Raw genomic sequence first — 19038 nt, 5'->3', positions numbered from 1 at the left:
AAATGGAAAACATGGAATCGAAATATTTGGTCGGGAATTCCCGATGAAATCCTACATGCTGGTACTTGAATAGTTTAAGTGAACATTTCCGTATGAATAACGTCTGAAAAATGCAAAACATCGAATCGAAATATTTGGTCGGGAATTCCCGATGAAATCCTACATGCTGATGCTTGAATAGTTTAAGTGAACATTTCCGTATAAATAACGTCTGAAAATGGAACACATGGAATCGAAATATTTGGTCGGGAATTCCCGATGAAACCCTACGTCATTTGGTGATCAAATTCGTACAGACTACACAAAATGTCATATTTTGTTATGCAAATGCCTTTATTTTGACCGCTGAAATACATTTTGTACCTAAACAGAAAAAAAGATTTTCCGTTTCTATTTTGGACACTGATACTTGTACACTAATTATGAACATGGTGAAAGTACTATCTGTATGTTGAGATCTTTAAAACAATGATATGTATATTGTATATCATAGGAAAATGTACGTGCTAATATCTTAAAAACGATTTAATCCTAGAATGTTTTGTTACAAAATTAGAATTAAGTCAACGCGATATCATGACAAAGCGACGCACGCTTAAAAATATCAATTAGTTGAATAAAGTGTGTACTCGTTTCATTCTTAACTTCGTTTGATTGTTTTCGATTCTGTATAGAAGAAAACGCTGTGTGAAAATGTATTTCAGGTTTTTGTTTGCTTCAGTCACATTAACCCACCCTTTAAACTACTAATTTACTCCACTGTTAGAAATTATTATGTATAGAATAGACCGAACAGTTTTTTTAATTATCAAAAGGATATTACAAATCCAAAAGGATATGGGGTATAAATGACTAAAATGAAACGAAAGATTTCATATTGACTACTTCTTGTACAACCTAAATTGAAACTGACCTTTAAAATAAAAATAGATTGCTCTCAAAGAAAAAAAAATCTCTTTCTTTATCAAGAAATCTACTGAAACACACGTTTTTGTAATATCTGATCTGATTAAAGTTAAATGCATGAATGGAAGCTAATAACTTGAGTATATCACTAAATTTTTCAACCCTTAGGCTAGCATTTGCGAGAGCTTACAAATGAAGGGATAAACAACTTAGCAAATGTCAATGATAATCTCATTTTTATCAATTAGCAAGCAAGTGTTTTATATATATCAACTGCTTTTGTGATAAGAATTTGTGAGAAAGATAAAGTAAGAGCTAAATTTATGTTTGAAAGGATAGAATATTACTGTCTACTTCAGTTCTTGCGGAAAATTATCTTAGAATTAGTTCCTCTTGTTTTACACATAAAACTGAAATCTAGGAAGATGCGTTCAATTGCTTTTGTGAAGTTGTAGTGATATGTATTAGGCAACTAAGGTACTGATTGCTTATAACGTATGTTTTTATATAATTTTAATGTATTTACGTCGCAGTAAGTCTACTTTATATACGCAGAAATTCGTTTCCATTCGTGTAATTTAATGATTGTGACAAGACAGTATTGTTTAATGGATATAAGGTTAGGGGTTGTTAGTTGAAGAGTCTAGTCATCATTGGAGCATTAAGCGTGTGATGCCAGCAATCGAAATGGCGACTGAAATGGTATTAGGTGACTTTTTACCGGAAAACAGGATGACAATGTACGTGAAGGATTCAGAATGTTAAAAGACTACGGCACCATTAGCTGCGAAAGATTTACTTCTGGAAAAACAGGTCCATGCCCTCTTTGAACCAGTTTGTCCTTATACTGTATACCCCGTATTGAGATATGGTCAGGACAGGAAATTACCAGTTATAACAGCAGGTGCTAATTCCTATGACGTTGACAATAAATTCGAATCCAAGCTGCTTACTTGAGTTTAGAAATTCAAAATTAATGCAGCTGATAACATAATAAAACTTGCAAACAAATTCAACTGGACACATTTTAGCCTATTATATCAAAGCAATAACATGTCAGAAACAGGAAAATCCGACTGCTATTTCCGAATGTTAAGCATCCACTTGACAATCAAGGAACATTTGAAACGACACCATAGTATAAAACATTTACTGGAGATCTTTCTTCACAAACAGAGTTTGAAGACATTCTCCATTCATCGTCACAAAATGCAAGATGTAGGGTTTTACTTTTAAGTACCGGTTACATTATCCAGGTGTACTATTTTTATCATCATTTATGATATAATTAACATTTCAATACATGTACATGTATATTCAGAATCTTACATAAAAGTATATGTGAATGGAATCAATTGCTAGGGCATATACAAAACCCGGATATAAAAGTCAATTAACAAACACACTGCTCTGATGATCATAACCACACCAGTAGTCTAGTGGTAGAACGCCGCTTCGAGTTCGTATGTAGTTTGTTCCCTTCCTGGACGCGTAAAATTCTTATATGTAAGGAAGTTATTCAGCTGGTTTATGTAAGGTCAGTCGTTCTACCAAGACGCCCGCATCTGAATTAATCCTGGGAGGGGCACATCGGGTCTTCCTCCACCACAAATAATTGGAAAATTCGCAATATGGTCAGTACGACTGTAACGCTACTTCACCCATAAAAATGTAATTGAATTTGAAATTAGGCTTGGCGTTGTTTAATATCATTACTACCTTTTCGACAGTGAAGACATTAAATAATGTTATATAAGGTATGAAAAGAATGGTTATTACTTTAATAGTTTGAATTTTGCTCTGTGGCCGTCCTAATTTTGTCAGAGAACTGATGTTTAAAGCACATGAGTTCGGTATCGACAATGGAGAATATCTGTTTTTCAACATCAGTTTAGGAGAAAGGTAAAATTCTATTAAATATACTTTAGTTTTACGAGCATGCAGTGTTGGATTCTACAATGAAAACTACAATAGAACCTCTCCAGAGCGGTCCTCTCTTAAGCAAAAACCTCTCTATAACAACATCATCAACGTTTCCCTAAGCTGAAATATACTATCAAATTTACCTTTCCAGAACAACAACCTCTACACAACAGTCAATATTTGTATCTCTAAAAGGGTGTTGCTCTAAAAAGGTTGCACTGTATGTGAATTCATTATATATTCTCAAAGGTAACGAGTGCGCAAACTCGGTCTCTACAAAAGAGAAACGTGTTTCTCAATATCGTTCTATGTCGCAAGTAAAGCTCTATTTGAATATTCTCAAACGTAACGAGCAGACACAATCGGCCTCTACAAAAGAGGTTGTGTGCTTCCAAACATCGATCAAAGAAGCAAGTAAGCCAAGAAATTAATAATAAAGGTTACGATCACAGAATCACGGTTTTCAATAATAGAGCCTGTATTTGGTTCTCTATATCGTTCGATCAAAGATGCAAGTAAATCTTTGTAGAATATTGTCGTAAGGAGTACATGAACATGGAACAGCTTTCTCAGTGGGGAATATGCGTTCTTCATCAGCAGTTAGATAGAAGTCAGTTGACCTGAACAATAATCTAAAAGATGTTTAAAAGATCTTTTTGTTTCACGTTTCATAACTTATTATGTCCAGCATGATAAGGGGTAAGATCATAAAACCATACTTATACCTGCGTACCTCATCAACATCAGTTGCTCTATTTTGTTTGCTACCGCTACGCAGACGTTCAGTCTGTCTTTAAAGAAATGTTATGCTCACATTGCCCTAAAGTATGTTTAAATCAAAAATTGTTTCAATTTTAACAAAATGCTTATCAGATATTTCTAAGCAAGCTGATAGATGTGTATAATGAATTGAAATCAAAATTTAGTGTTATCTAGTAACAACCGTCGCATTACGTTAGTTACGAATAACATACAACACTGTTTTCCATTCTACTGTTAAGTAATCTTATAAATATAATAATGGGAATATCTTAAAATACGTGATAATAAAGGTATCTATAAAAATAGTTACTGTTTAAGGCTGTCGTTTAAGGTTGTCGTAAATTATGTGGGATAGTCAATGAAGGTCGTGCCTTTACATGGTACACGAACATACCGGGAAGCCCATTACAAGGGCACTCCAGATACAGACAAATGTGGCTTCGACAACACAAAGTGCACTTACAGTGGTATGGTATGCTTTACAAAATATATAAAACATGAGTTTTTCATGGTAAAATTGAATTATATAATTGTATAACATCTGCTAAATATATGCCTTATTTAGGAACTAATACGCCATAATTGTGACTGTAAGCAGTTTTTGCTTATTAGATACAATGTAATAGTTGCTTTTCATAACATATTATAGTGAAATGTCTACGTTATGGTACAATATCTTTTCTGGCTCTTTCTAACTTCTACCACGTAATGATATTCCTTAAGGTAGTTCTGCACGTTCCGAATAAATGATTCTGTAATATATATCAGGATTAATCCTTAAGATGTTAACACTTCTGGACGTACTAAGAAAATTCACCAAATAAAAATGGGGTACATGTATGTGTATTTGAATTTAATATAATTAGACTGATTGAAAATTGCGGCTCTCAAGCAAATTTTGATAATGACAAAGTCACAATTTTGAGGACATTTTTGCGAACAGAAGGTTTTCTACTGTGTTGATGAAATGAGACATTGCACAGGTGTAAAAACATATTATCTTTTTCACGGTCAAACAAAAGTGTTTTCTTTTTAATATTTGCCTATGATGAAGATCCAACAATCAAGCTGTTTTTAAGACATTATTTAAAATAATTGTACGTTTCAACATTTTTTTTCATATCTTTATTTTATCTTTAAAATTATAGTGACAATGTCAAACGGTTCATTTAAATTGACACATGAGTTGCCAGTAAAAGTAAACTGGTTTTCAATTCCGCACCTCATGTCCCGCTGTTCGTTTTTACTGATGTTACGCTATTACTTCCGGCTCATCAAACGTGCAGAGCTACATTAAATAAGTATATTTGTCTAGTATGAATTATGTATTGCGTATTATGTCTAGACATTCTACGTACCGACTAATCATCATTAAATTTGAATTATTGAACTTTGGATACTGCCCGCATTTAGTGTATAAACAACCGTATTCATAGCATACATAAATATAGACCTTCATGTCGAGGGTTGAACGCAATACTGTTGTGTAAGTCCTTCTTTATTTAATAGGAGTTACTACTGTAACAGTATTGCATTCAACCCCTGTTGTGTCTGTTATACTTTTTTGTTTTCTACAGTATGTCTTTTATTAAGAGGATCGGTAGAAACATCAACCACACAGTCTTCAAAACAACGAAAACCGAATGCCATGTTAGAGAATTTGAAGCCAACGTTTGCAACGATCACAAATGCTGTCGAAGAGCACATAAGTTCGTAAAAGAAAATTTCAACTTAGATATGGATACCTTGGAATAAAATATAAGCTTTATTAGTGTAACCTTTTTAAACAAATAACTGACAGTATACGTATATTATGACATTAGGTAAATTTTGAATTCTGAGAAATGTAAAAATGTAAGAAAAAAGGCTTAATCTCTTTGATCTGAAAGTATGCTGATAAATGATTATCATAATGTATTGTACAGTAGTAGACTACGCATGTCCATGCTTCATAATCGTAGGTTTTGGGGTGTCCTAATAATCTGTATTAGGTGTTTGTTCTATGTCTGCGCTAATTGCACCATAATCGTTGTTCACATTGAATATCTGTTTAAATTTTTTGTGATATGTAGTGTCATAGACAGCACTTGCCTCGTCCACAATTCCCGGATTTGTTGTGTCCTCTGTATTTGGGATTTTTTCTCTGTTTATACTCAGTATATCATAATCTTTGTTCACATTGAATATTGTCTTATTTCTATTGTCATTTGTTTTGTCATAGACTGCACTTGCTTCATCTGCAGCCGTACGTTCAAGAATATCCATATCTGTATCAGGCTTTATTTCTCTGCCTCGATTTAGTACATCATAATCATGGATCACATGGGACATTTCCTTAGTTTTATTTTCATATGTAGTATCGTAGACTGCATTAACCTCCTCCACAATCGTCCGTCTGGATTTGTTAGGTTGTGCATAAACAGCAGCTGAAAAAGTTGGTTGAACTAAATATGTCAAATTGATAATATACATCATTCCTCAGGTAGGTTTAAAGAGTAAATCTCTTTTGAAAAAATAAATAGTGGTTCTCTATTAATGACATCGTTTAATAGCAGATATGATTTATTATAAATTTGTGTTAGTCTGTTGTATGCCTTTGACTACCTGAATATTTACAGTTCTGTATGTATGACATGTGTATACATATTCATATTCCGTTAAGTGAAATTACCTGCGTCTGTATCTTCCTCTTGTAGTGTACTTGATTTATCTTTCTTGTGCATACATTCGAGACTTTCATTGATACCGCTGCTTTCAGTTGCACAAGTACCTTTCCTTAAAAATAATCGAAGTGCAATTACATATTTCAACACTTAACTCAAAAATTTGTTTTATTAATCAATCCCTTTAATGTTACATTCATTTTCTACCTTGGGGTATTACGGAGGTCATGATTTCTAATGCGCATTGGCTGACACAATTTATGTTCATATTACACGTTCAAAAATATATATGAAACCCTGCGCTTTACGTATAAACCATATAGATATACGTCTAGCAGGTACAGTAAAATCATTAATTGTCATGGGGGACTAATTTACGTGGATTTCGTGACTTCATCAATTCACAAAAAATATTCCCAACGTACATATAAACTTCTCACTCAGTTTATATTAAAAAATTTAAATCCACGAATTTTATTTTTAATTTCCTTAGTACTCACTGTATACATGTATAGGTAAACACCGCATAAATGTTTGCTACCACTAAAAATCTGGACGTTTTTCAAACAATGGATTTTTACAGCATGACATTAAAAGGTACAAAACAAAGACAAATGAATAGACATAATCTTAAAAAATACTACACATTTTGAAATATACTACTAAACTTTACGACAGCCGTGCAATATTCCCTTGAAATCAACACATGTTCAGAGAAACGAATGATTGTTTCTGTATTTTCTTAGACTGACATGGGTGGTCATTTTTTTCTACTTTCGTGTTTATCGCTTTTCCGTAATTGATCGGAAATTCTTCGGGATCATGTGATTTTAAAATTAATTCAAACGAATATCCGTTTAAAAAACTCGCGACAAAATAACTGTATTTCCATGATGGTAATTATACACGATTTGCATGAAAAATATGAGATGTACAAAATTTTAGTTTCAAATTGACAGTGACATATATTAGGCCAAGACAATATGTTTAATGTCTGAAATTTTATTGAACTAATGTAGCCATATGTACATAAATCAGTGTATTTAGGTAAAGTTCAATCACATTTTGTTTCTACAGTGTAAGATAATCATTCCTTTTTATTCTTTAAACTATGCTGAAAAGAGATTACCTGAAAAAGATTGCAGACGAAGTTGTGGAAACACTTTTATTTGGGAAGGACCTAAATTGTCCCCACGAAAACTTGTAGTAGTATAGCTGTATATTACCTATATTATAAGAATGATTTTCATGAAGTTTTTGTGTGTTACAAAAATGATGAATTCGCTATGCTAAGTTTGTAAAATCACGTTATCGTTTGGGCATATAATATATTTTGCATCTATTTATAAATTATAGCCTCGTTTCGGAGGATTCTTCCGAAAAAATCCGAAGATACGCGACGGGTCCGTAAGCAGTCGGAAAACATACTTTCTGTTTGAATAAGCATTTATTTTTTTATTTATTTGTTGGTTATTCTTGAACATATTCATGATTATTTGGTCAGATCCGATGCAGTGGGTCATATTTTCAGTAAATAGGAAGTTTCAGCTAAAAACTCTGGTTTCCATATAATACTCGTTCGGGTGTTAGTAGTGGACCTTTAATAATGAATGTTGTATAAATGCATAATTATTTATATTTAGTAAAATTTGATAAATTTGTTGAGGATTTATTACATTTGAAGTAGACATAGTACTAAACACTAATCAAAGACACTAATAATAATCCTGCCTTGCATTTACCTACACACCTGTGTGACACAAGTTAAAAGAAACATGAAGTAACTGTATGATTCAAAAGTTAGTGATAAGTCATTTCACAAAATAGACATACGTATTGAGATATTGCATCAATAGGACTTTTCGGACAATATACTTACCTTCTTCTTTGTTTAATGGTACAAGCTACCAGCAACACACCCATAATAATAACGACTACACCAGAAGTCACCGCTGCACCTATAATCATAGCTACATTGTTGTCTCCTGATCCTGGTTCTTTTATTTCTTAAAGCAGAAGTTGTTTGTGATATCTTTATTTGTTCATGTCAAGCCGATGCCTGATAATGCGGGCTCAACACTAGCTCACATGCATAATATTATGTATCAAGCAAATCATATTACTTAAACATTAGCAAGCGGATTAGGTGTTTTATTAATACTGTGAATGCATTAGATATTTTAGTGTTTTTACATCTTAATTTTAACATGTAAAAATATAGTGAATTCCAAGAAATATACGTATAGGTAAAATGATTGAATCAGTAAATGTATATCGGTATACATGTATATGCGTATTAGTATTTGAGTTAACGTTAGCCTAATTTTTATAGTTTCATTTGCATTCACATTTTACTGGGAGCAGAAATCTATTTCAACTGTTGATATACAGTATATCTTAGAATGTTTATATTAGGGTGTCAAGTATGGTTTCCTCAAGAGTATTGTTTTATAAAAATATATTGATTTGATACGGTATCTAAGGCTGACAATATTTACCCTGAATGCATTGTGGTCCTTCGTAGCCTTCAATGCAGCCGTACTCGCATAGTGCATTGGTCTGAAAGCATGTTCTATTAGCACATTTATCGCTGCACAATCTGTCGCACATATCACCATGGTAGCCATCTACACAGTCAGAAGTACAGTGTCCATTGGAATTGTTACATGCACTTTTTCCTTGTATTGTTCTACATGTAGACGCACACAAATGTTCACAAGCGCCGCCATAATATCCATCTATGCAATTGATGCAGTTTGTATTTGAAGTGCAGGATGAACATTTATCTGGACATTTGTTCTGACAGGAATTCCCCCATTTGCCTTGTACGCACTTTTCACAATTAAATTTAACATCGAAGTCAGTTTTACACCCTTTTAAACAATTTCCATCTATGTCACATGCGTTTTCATTGCAGCCAGGTGGACAGACAATAGTACATGTACCGCCATAATAGCGAGGCTTACAATCGCTACAGTTTAAATTTGACAAACAGTCTGTACAATTGTTCGGGCAATCCAAATCACAGTTTGATCCGTGTTTTCCAGACACACATGAATCACATTTTTTACCTGTAAAGCCAGTTTTGCACCCATTCATGCAGTGACCGTTGTACTTCTTGCACTTTTTGTCCATACATCCAACTGAACATATGTGACGACAATATGAACCAAAGAATCTATTATTTTTACACCACTTGCATCGCGTATTTGATACACAATCGCCGCAATTTCTCGGACAAGACTTACCACAATCGCCTCCGTGTTTTCCTGGTCTACAACTTCTACACATATCAGAAATAAAATTGAGTGATTTACAAGAACACTTTCCAGATGATTTCGAACACGTGTTTTTGATACATCCTTTTCCACATCTATGTGCACACTGGAGACCCCAAAATCCGGTCTTGCATTCTGTGCATCTATTTTCCCTCGTGCAGATTTTACAATTTTCTCGACATGACTCTATGCATTTATGACCGCGATATCCTGCTATACATCCGTTCTGACAATTGTTGTCTACATCGCATGCGTTATCTCCGTAGCAACATTCACATTCTTTACACAGCAGTGTGAAAACCTCTGGAATATTTTGATATTGAAAGGACATGAAATAAGTTGTTTGTATATGAAAGTCATCCACATGCCTTTCATAAAGTAATTTTAAAATGCAACTACTATTGATATAGATATGGCAGTTTGAAAATTAAGAAAGTAGCTTATCAAGAAGGCAGCCATTTTTGTGTTTTTACCTATAAATTCTAGCAAGTGAGTGACATTCTGTATATTGGAAAATGTTATAAGTTAATTACATCATATATACACTATTATTGGTTTAAACATATTTTATTGCATACCAGTTTATATAATATTTACATCTCAATTGCAATACTTAACAACGGTATACGAAGAGGGGTTGGGTAACAAGTTTTCTCAACATTATTACATACCCTCCCCTATACACTATTATTAATACAATTCAAATTGTTATATAGGAAACGTTCAATTTCTTTCATTACTGCAATGACTTAATGCATATGTTACATCTTCAGGACAAAAGAAAAAAAAATAGTCTTCCGCTTGTCTGGTACAGTATTTTACTTTTATTTTAAACTGAAAAGTGTTCTCGTGACTACAATTTACATCATTAGGGTATTCGGCCAATAGTATTATGTTTTTCATTAAACAAAATTATAAGTTCGTACCTAGAGTGCAAATTAAACTTACCAAGCTGACATAATAAGAAAACAAGAACAACTGAAATTGCCGTAGTGATCCCTCTGATTCCTGTAAAAGGAAAAAGAAAACAACAACAACTGTCATTGCCATTGTAACAAGTCTAATTCCTCTATAAAAAGAACAAATGTAATTGCCGTGTTCGCTCATCTAATTCCTACAAAAGCGAAAACAGAAAGAAAAACATTGCAATTGCCATGGTGGCATCTGCAAAAGTGACACATCTGACTCCTATATATGCAAAGAACCAAGAAACAACTGCAAATGCCAGAGTGACACCTCTGATTCCTATAAAAACGACTGAAATTGCCATAGTGTCACCTCTGAATCTCCCAAAAGCAAAATAACAACTGAATTTACCATAGTGACACACTGACTCATATGAAACCAAAGATATTTATATATATCATAGAATGTTGAATGTTTCATATAAATAGTTTTAACCATTGTATTTTCATGTTTACTTTAAGAGGATGAAATCCGATATCAATAATTTACAAAGATAAATATGGTGTCTTTCGTTTTGATTTGATCTTACATTTGTGTAAAAATTAATAGGTAAGGGCAGATTTCTCGGAAGCACAGAGCACCACAAACATAATTGTTGACATTAGCGTTGCAAAAGTGACTGTAAGTGACTGTAAATTTGAATCATGACTATTTAAAAATAACGCCTGAGAGCAATTTGTTTCAAATTAGGAATAAAAACTAAAAGATAAGGGTAGATGTCCTTGAAATACAGAAAGCAGCAAACAAAACCAAGCATGTACATAAAACACGAGGACTGTCAAATTAAAAAAAAAACAATAAGTGGAAAGCTGCAACATTCCGGTTGTTTTAAAACACTAACAATAACTTGTCAATAAAATGCAAGATATAAAATGGGGGATGGGGTAGAAATAGATGGACACGAGTTGTTAAGAGGCAGGAAAAATACACAAGGATGAACATTCAACAAGTAAGGTCACATTCCAAAAATCAGTTTTCCTAGACCACAACAGTGCAAGCATAAACACGCATAAAATCGCCATACACATACACACACGAGCGCGCGCGCGCGCACTCACACAAACACACGCACACGCTCGGTCGCCGCACCTGCACACCTAGACAAAGCAAGAAAAAACAACAACAAAAAAACAACAACAACAACAAAGAAATAAATAGAACAAAATGTGTTATTGGCATCGCTCTCGGACGGTTGGTGACAAAATCACAGGTTTGGAATCTTACCTGTATATGTTGGGTAAGTAACCTCACTCATAGTAAGAAGGAGAGCTGGGATAGTTGGAATAAACAGTTATCTAGTGGTGAGACATATGAAATTATTGTAGGAAGTCACATTTGTCTTCCATATTGTACACTGATAAGTTCTCCACTTAAATTGATTTAGGAAGTCGTATCTTTATGTCAAGGGTAAAAGGAAACGTAATGCATTGTATGCCAAACGAGGACATGCGGAACTTTAAATGTATCTTAGATCAAAATTTCGTAGTTGAAAGCAAGAACAATAAATTCATATAATTAATGTAAATATAAGATTAACAAGTTTATGTGTATAAACAGTCCCGCGCATTTGGTTTGAAATAGTACAACACTGTATACCTGTGTGTATTAACACAGTATAAATATGTACATGTACTACCTATAAAAAACTGGCTGGCGGTTTTAATAATCAATTGTTACTGCAAACATTAAATCACCTCTGTGACTACAATAAAGTAGTCCTATCTGCAAACTTCATTTATATGCTTAATAAAAGTTATTTGTTTGAGGGTTTTATACATTTGGAGTATATATCTAAAAGTAAAATATTTGAGTGAAAGGTAGAAATTGTATATCTTTATCCTAAATGTCCGGCAAACCTTGAACATACATATCACTCGACTTTTTAATTGTTCACATACAATGTATTATCTTCAAAGATATTGCATCCAAGCAATATATGTGTTTTATTTTATACTGTATTAGTATAATGTATTATGAACACAATAAAAATCTGAAGCTATGCATTTTAGTTTTATAACACTTATCATGCCGGACACGATTGATTCTGCATTTGTGACCAGTGTAGATCATAAACAGCCTGCTCATCCGTACAGTCTAATCATGATTTGCACTGTTCGCCATTCAGTCAGTATCTTTTAGGTAAGCATCCATTTTGACAGTTAATGGTCCAAACTGAAAGATGTTCATTATTGCAAGATAGGGGATAATATAAAACGCACATTACACATGTCAAAGATATGTAACAATTTAATTCTAAGACTATTGAAAAACTGTAGTGTATACATACAAGGGTTTGCATAATGTGCAATTCTGTGCTAAATTTCATTTTCAGGTCCTGTATGTTTGAAAGACTTATTATATGCGTTTCAGGACAAATATGGCGTGAATCAGGATAGTAATCTTTGATTACGAATTAGTTATCATTTGAGTAACAAATATGGAATAGTTCAATTTCCAAGGAATTACAGCAGTAGACTTCCGAGTTTTTTCAGTAATTTTACATATCTTTAAGCAGTTTACATTTTGAAATAACGTCATTGTATTATTTCAAAGTGTAAACTGCCTGAAGATATGTGCAATTGAAAGCGCCTGCAGTGAGGAATTAAAATTATTGAAAAATCTCGGGTCTACTGCTGTTTTTCCTTGGAAATTGAACATTTATATATTTTATACCTGCACAAGGAGTTTACCGACCTTTTTTAATATATAATATATAGGGGAAAAAGATGTGGGGGAAAGTCTTTACATTTTAATATTGTCTACAATCATTTTAAAATCAAGAAATAAATAACCGGTTTCACCCGTTCGACGTAGGATCTTCAGATAAATGACGTTGTCTCTAGGCGTCGAAGTCATGGCGTATTTAATGTCACTTGCGTTTTAGAAATGACGCCGCTTACGTTTTGTACAATTATTTATTTATAGGCAGTTCTTATGTTAAAGCGTTAAGCGATGGTTGAAAAAAATTAATAAAGTGGTTTTCTTCGTAGAGTACTGTTATTTTCTGGTGGTCGGTATATAGGGGAAATCTTGTATTTTTTGTAGCAATCTTTAGCGCATTTCGCGACATGTTTTCTTAATGAAATAGGTGCATCTTTATCTTGTCGGAAACGCTTTAACATAATAACTGGTGATACACTTGTTTGGAGTAGAATATCATGGTCATTTTTTATTAGCATTATAACAATTCAAACATGGACTTTTCACAATATGCAGTATGATTTCTATGCATAGAAATATCTTTGATATATGTTTTAACAAATTGGTACAAGCTATTGTGAAACATAAATTGATAATAATAATAATAATAATAATAATAATAATAATAATAATAACAATAATGATAATAATAAAAGCTTTATTTGAAGATGATGCATGTACCAACCACTGCATATTACAATTAATCTCACTAACTTTCGGGTAGATATATATTACAAATTATCTAAGTCATATATCATGAAATCGCTTTCAATCGACACATTACATTTAGGTACAAATGCATTTACAAATACCTTTGAAATGATGCATATCTATCCGCATTGATAAATATCAGTCGCTTTCACTTCAGTAGCTGTCTGTATATAACTTCCTCCTCCAATGAAGCAAAAAGCGTGAAATATCATTTTATTCACGATATACTTACACCAGATAATTAAATTACAACTGTCTGAATTTGAACTTCCTTCTTAACTGACGCATAAAGCGTGAGATTTTATCTTCTTTTTCTTAATATATACACCCATAAATGTAAAGTATTTCTATAGATTAAGTGTATCCCCGAGATGCATCAAACTTTCAAAGAACGACAATATAGCTACCCTGGTCCCAGTTAATAAACAAGAGCTGTCGGAGGACAGCAACGTTGGACTATTCAACAGCCTTGTTAATTGAATGAATACAAAAGTCGGAAAAGGGGAATAATTTTGTAAAAAGATGGAAAGTGTGTGATGTTTCAATCCTTTCCCATAAGTGGATACTGAAATACCAGCTTACATACAAAAACTTAACCAAAACACTGCCGTCGAAAAAGGGGCATCATTTTGAATAAATGCAAAGTAGAGTTATGGGACCTACTCAGTGCATGTCAAATAATGACAGTAAACAAGTGTGTGAAGTTTCAATCCAATTCCATTAGTGTATACTGAGATACCAGTTTACATACAAAAACTTAACAAAAAACAGCTAAGTCAGGAAAATGGGCATAATTTTGATAAAATGCAAAGTAGAGTTAAGGGACATACACAGTGCATGTCAGGTCATGACAGTGAACAAGTTTGTGAAGTTTCAATCAATTCCCATCAGTGGGTACTGAGATACCAGCTTACATATAAAAATTTAACCAAGAATTTCTATGTCGAAAAAGGGGCATAATTTTGTAATAAAGCAAAACAGAGTTATGGAACCTGTGCAATCTAGGTCAGTTTATCACGGTAAATAAGTGTGTGAAGTTTCAATCCATTCCCATTAGTGGGTACTGAGATACCAGCTTACATACAAAACCTTAACCAAGAATTTCTAAATCGAAAAAGGGGCATAATTTTGTAAAAAAGCAAAATAGAGTTATGAAAACTGTACAGTGTAGGTCAGTTTATCACAGTGAATAAGTGTGTGAAATTTCAATCCATTCCCACATGTGGTTATTGAGATACCAGCTTACATACAAAACCTTAACCAAATCGGGACGGCGACGCATGAGTAAGTCCAATAGCTGTACTATTCTTTGAATAGTCGAGCTAAAAACGACAAAAATGCCACTTCTCATTTGTGATACATTAAAACAGAAATTAAGTATATATACAAATGTTGAACCAGAATGAATTTGTAGTACATTTCGGTAGTGTATATTAAGCAGTATCGAAACAAATCTTACTGGGTTAGTGGATTTGCTGTGAAATATAAACGCACGTTTTTGTTCTGTTAGGTGCTTTGCTATAATTGGTCTGGCACAATGTGGTGGTTATTAGGTCATATAAACTCTCTCTACTTACATCTATATATATAAGTATTCATAGGAATAAAATGATTCCTTGATTATTTCATATTTATAAACAATATGCATTGTATATGCCATCATAAATATTTACCATCAACGACAAAAACTGTACCCTGTGTCATCTATTTCTCATTCCAAGTGCGCATGCGTTGTGATAAGGGTAATGACAAAACGTACTATTTGGTATGGTTTATTTGAGCTTTATTGGATGAGGAATAATTCATAAACATGAGTTAATACAATAACAAGACTACCGAAGACGACTACGAACTAAATACAAACTCGACTACGGAAGACAATACGTTACATACAAAACATAAACTCATAAAGAACATAAACTACGGGCTTTGTTTTCTTGACCCTGCGACATGAATCAGCACTGAAAGCATTTGCAGTGTATTGGTTGATTTTGCGTTGAATTTACATACTCATCTGTATTTCCAGGTCCTTTCCTATAGCTGGTCTGGTGCTTTGTAGCGGTGATTTTTATAAACTTCTCGCCGTGAGTTTATATATTTCAAGATAAGATTTTTATCAGTAAAGTACACTAGACAGTTATACGAATATCTTTTATTTACTAGTTTGTATTTAACAGTTGATATATTCAGCAGCATGATGACTGGGGTCACAGTTGTTTGAAGTCAATTGACTGTATGTCCTTTCCTCCTGTTGTTTCAAATCATCATAGGTCATCGGCAGATCATTTTCGTAGTCGACATCTGTTAGAAAGAAAATGTGCAACAACTTGGATAGACGTAAACATCGTTTAATTATTGTTGTTATATTTTCGTATCCTTTTCGTATAACTGTCTTAAAGAATCCAACTTAAGCCGGTGCTAGTGGGCGTGAGAAATGTTGCACATTCAATTTCCTCTCAAGAACCAACTCAATAAAACTGAGTCTGCTACATGTATTAGTTTGCTTGTTTGCATGATATGCTTCGAAAGGGTCTTTTCATAGATTTTATCAACTATCACAACGTTACAGCAATATTTTAATGCTGTGTGGCGGCCTTAAAACTTCTCCATGTACTTCGATTCAGTGCCGTTTATTTTACTGGTCCTATGCGATTATGGAGTCTATTCAATATCTATCTATTATATAGATTTTCGCTTTACCAGGTGCTAAGGAGCGTGAGTGATGTTGCACGGTCCTTTACCTCTCATAAAAAGACTTAGTAAAACCGAATCTGCTATTATTCTGCTAGGATGCATTCTATGCTTCCAAAATATCTTCTTATATAGATATTTTAAAGTAAATTTGTCTTTGTAATAAACCTTCTAAATTCTTTTTTTTTTTTTTTGTAAATGTGATTTGTTCGTAAGAAAAAAAAAAGTCAGACTATTCGAGTACAAGGTGTATATTACTATGTTTGTAAACATAATGCATTTCACGACATTCATCATTACCTATCAGTTTCGATATATTTTATCCATGAAAGCTGTAATTATGTCTTATTGCTTTCCCTTAATAATAGAAATACTGAAACTTTGACCTGGAAATGAGCGCCATGCATAACAAAGATTTTGATTTGTTATTTGTTATGAATAAAATCAGCACAAATAATACTAGGAAAAAATCTACAATTACATCATTAGATGATTCATGACATACCTGCGATTCTTTTGTGAGAATCTACGCCAGTGTTCGTTTCTTCCCTGACATTTGCTCCAACGTTTTCTAATTTGTTCTGATTTTGTGATTGCAATTCCTTATTATTCCTTGTCAGGCTTGTCATAATTCCTAATTTCTTAAAACCCTTTATTGACCTATACCGAATCTAATTGCATTTACCAAATAATATGCATTTTGCTATTATGCAGATGTTAAACTATCGTTGTTTTGTTTTTGTTGTTGTTCATTTCAAATGTCGACTGTGAAACAAATTCTGCAACTGATATTACTGTAATTAATCTCGATTCCGTCTTCGTAATTGTAACCATCGCCAAGAAGGTATTTTAATGCTGAACACCATGTTATTTATGCCAATGTCCACGACTTTAGCAATACGCAGCAACAAGAAAACAAACACATAACCCTCGCACCCAAAGCAGACGCTCTAAGATTAGGCTACTGAGACGGTTTTTTTTTTAGTTAAATACTCTAAGTTAAAGAACTGTCTTTAATTTTAATATGATGCACTACCTGCTAGCTATGCGAGCTTGTCCCGTGCTAAATCCAGTCTTTATTTTTTTGTTTTGTTTAACGCCACGTCGTCACGTTTATAGGTCATATGGATACTTTCCAGATTTTTGGCGACAGAGGAAGACCTCGGGTGCCACTCCGGGCATTATTTCATCACGAGTGGGTACCTGGGTAGAACTACCTACCTTTCGTAAGCCAGCTGGATTCCTTTACATGAACCCTTATCGATGAGCGGCAAGTGATGTGAAGTCAACGACCTTAACCTACTTGTCCCCGAGGCCTTATATTGTATCTTACCGCTTGACAAGCCTTTTATTCACATTGAATGTTAAAATAAGCGTTTACTAGAAATAACAGAACATGTCATATTATTCAAAAAATGCTCTTTACTGTAGAAGGATATTTTACTTCGGCAAATACTACATGTTTGATGTTGTAAGTTCGTTTGTTCAAATTTGGTTAGAAGCCAGGATTTATTTGATACAATCTTGAGTCATCAGTTAATCTAATAGCTGATCATATGACGGATCGACCTTTCTTGTGTTACAATACATGCCCGTTTCTTCGCCTCTCTGAAATTCTGAGATATGTATTCATTATACTCCGTACACTTTTACTCTGTTCTGTTATTATTATTATTATTACTGTTATCTGGGATTATGGTGTCTATTCATTTGTTTTGTGTAATAAAAGTTCGTTAAAGTGGATGATAGGGATTGGATGGATGTTGCACCTTTCACTATTGTGTTTCGCGAGATATAATACGTGAAACATATTGCGAAAACATACGATTTATTTGGTGATATATTTTCGTGAACAATTTAGCAATGGGTTTCAGGCTACAGATAAAATAGACTCGAATCTTTAAAGAAGTTACACGCAATTATGCCATCAATCTGAGTGTTTAAATAAGTTGGCATTGTCCTCAGTTCAAACTTACTAATATTTGACATGCAAAAAGCTCTTTGTTGCAACAACAGACTCATAAACTATACGAAATATATTTGACAATGCTAATGTGATAACACAATACCATATAGCTCCTAACCTATGAATTATTATTAAATTGTGGATGCAGCCGGTCTATATTCTATGTCCAATATTATGATATATGATAATATTACTATCAGTTTCCTTAGAAAATCTCTCAAATAAACTGTCATTTGTCACTATTACACAAAATAAAAGAAAAATGAAAAAAGCTTAAATTTGGTGACAAATTCTATATTATCAGTCTAGTAGCTAGTCTACCATAATATTTGCACGTCTCAACTTTGCAGTAACACGAGATTCAGTTGTCTTATTGTCTCTGGTCCTTCGGGATCATTGAGGTCATTTAATTTAAAAGGAAATCAGCTTAAGCCGTAGTTTGTTTGGGGGGGAAATGGTGTATCAGATTTCA

At 33.3% G+C, this 19038-nt stretch overlaps 1 protein-coding gene across 1 annotated transcript; it reads right to left on the bottom strand.

Moving 5' to 3' along the window:
• Nucleotides 1-5329: 5329 nt before the first annotated feature.
• On the bottom strand, nucleotides 5330-14138 carry LOC128551115 (cell death abnormality protein 1-like). Its single transcript, XM_053531547.1, has 6 exons — nucleotides 14011-14138; nucleotides 10481-10540; nucleotides 8753-9835; nucleotides 8134-8260; nucleotides 6263-6366; nucleotides 5330-6017 (listed from the first exon to the last, which is right to left on the bottom strand). The coding sequence occupies exons 1-6, from the start codon at nucleotides 14036-14038 to the stop codon at nucleotides 5566-5568; spliced, it is 1854 nt and encodes a 617-aa protein (XP_053387522.1). The 5' UTR covers nucleotides 14039-14138; the 3' UTR covers nucleotides 5330-5565.
• Between the last annotated feature and the right edge of the window lie 4900 nt (nucleotides 14139-19038).

The sequence above is a fragment of the Mercenaria mercenaria genome, chromosome 19 (assembly GCF_021730395.1).
Source record: "Mercenaria mercenaria strain notata chromosome 19, MADL_Memer_1, whole genome shotgun sequence".
Classification (NCBI taxonomy): Eukaryota; Metazoa; Mollusca; class Bivalvia; order Venerida; family Veneridae; genus Mercenaria; species Mercenaria mercenaria.
This window is presented reverse-complemented; position numbering and strand designations above follow the sequence as displayed.

What these genes read in the sequence shown, in the direction of transcription:
- LOC128551115 (XM_053531547.1), bottom strand. Translation starts at nt 14,038, where the DNA reads ATGCGGATAGATATGCATCATTTCAAAG. An exon ending in TTTCTTATTATGTCAGCTTG is followed by an intron (nt 9,836 to 10,480) that starts GTAAGTTTAATT and finishes AAAATATTCCAG; the next exon opens with AGGTTTTCACACTGCTGTGT. An exon ending in AGAGGAAGATACAGACGCAG is followed by an intron (nt 6,018 to 6,262) that starts GTAATTTCACTT and finishes CAACTTTTTCAG; the next exon opens with CTGCTGTTTATGCACAACCT.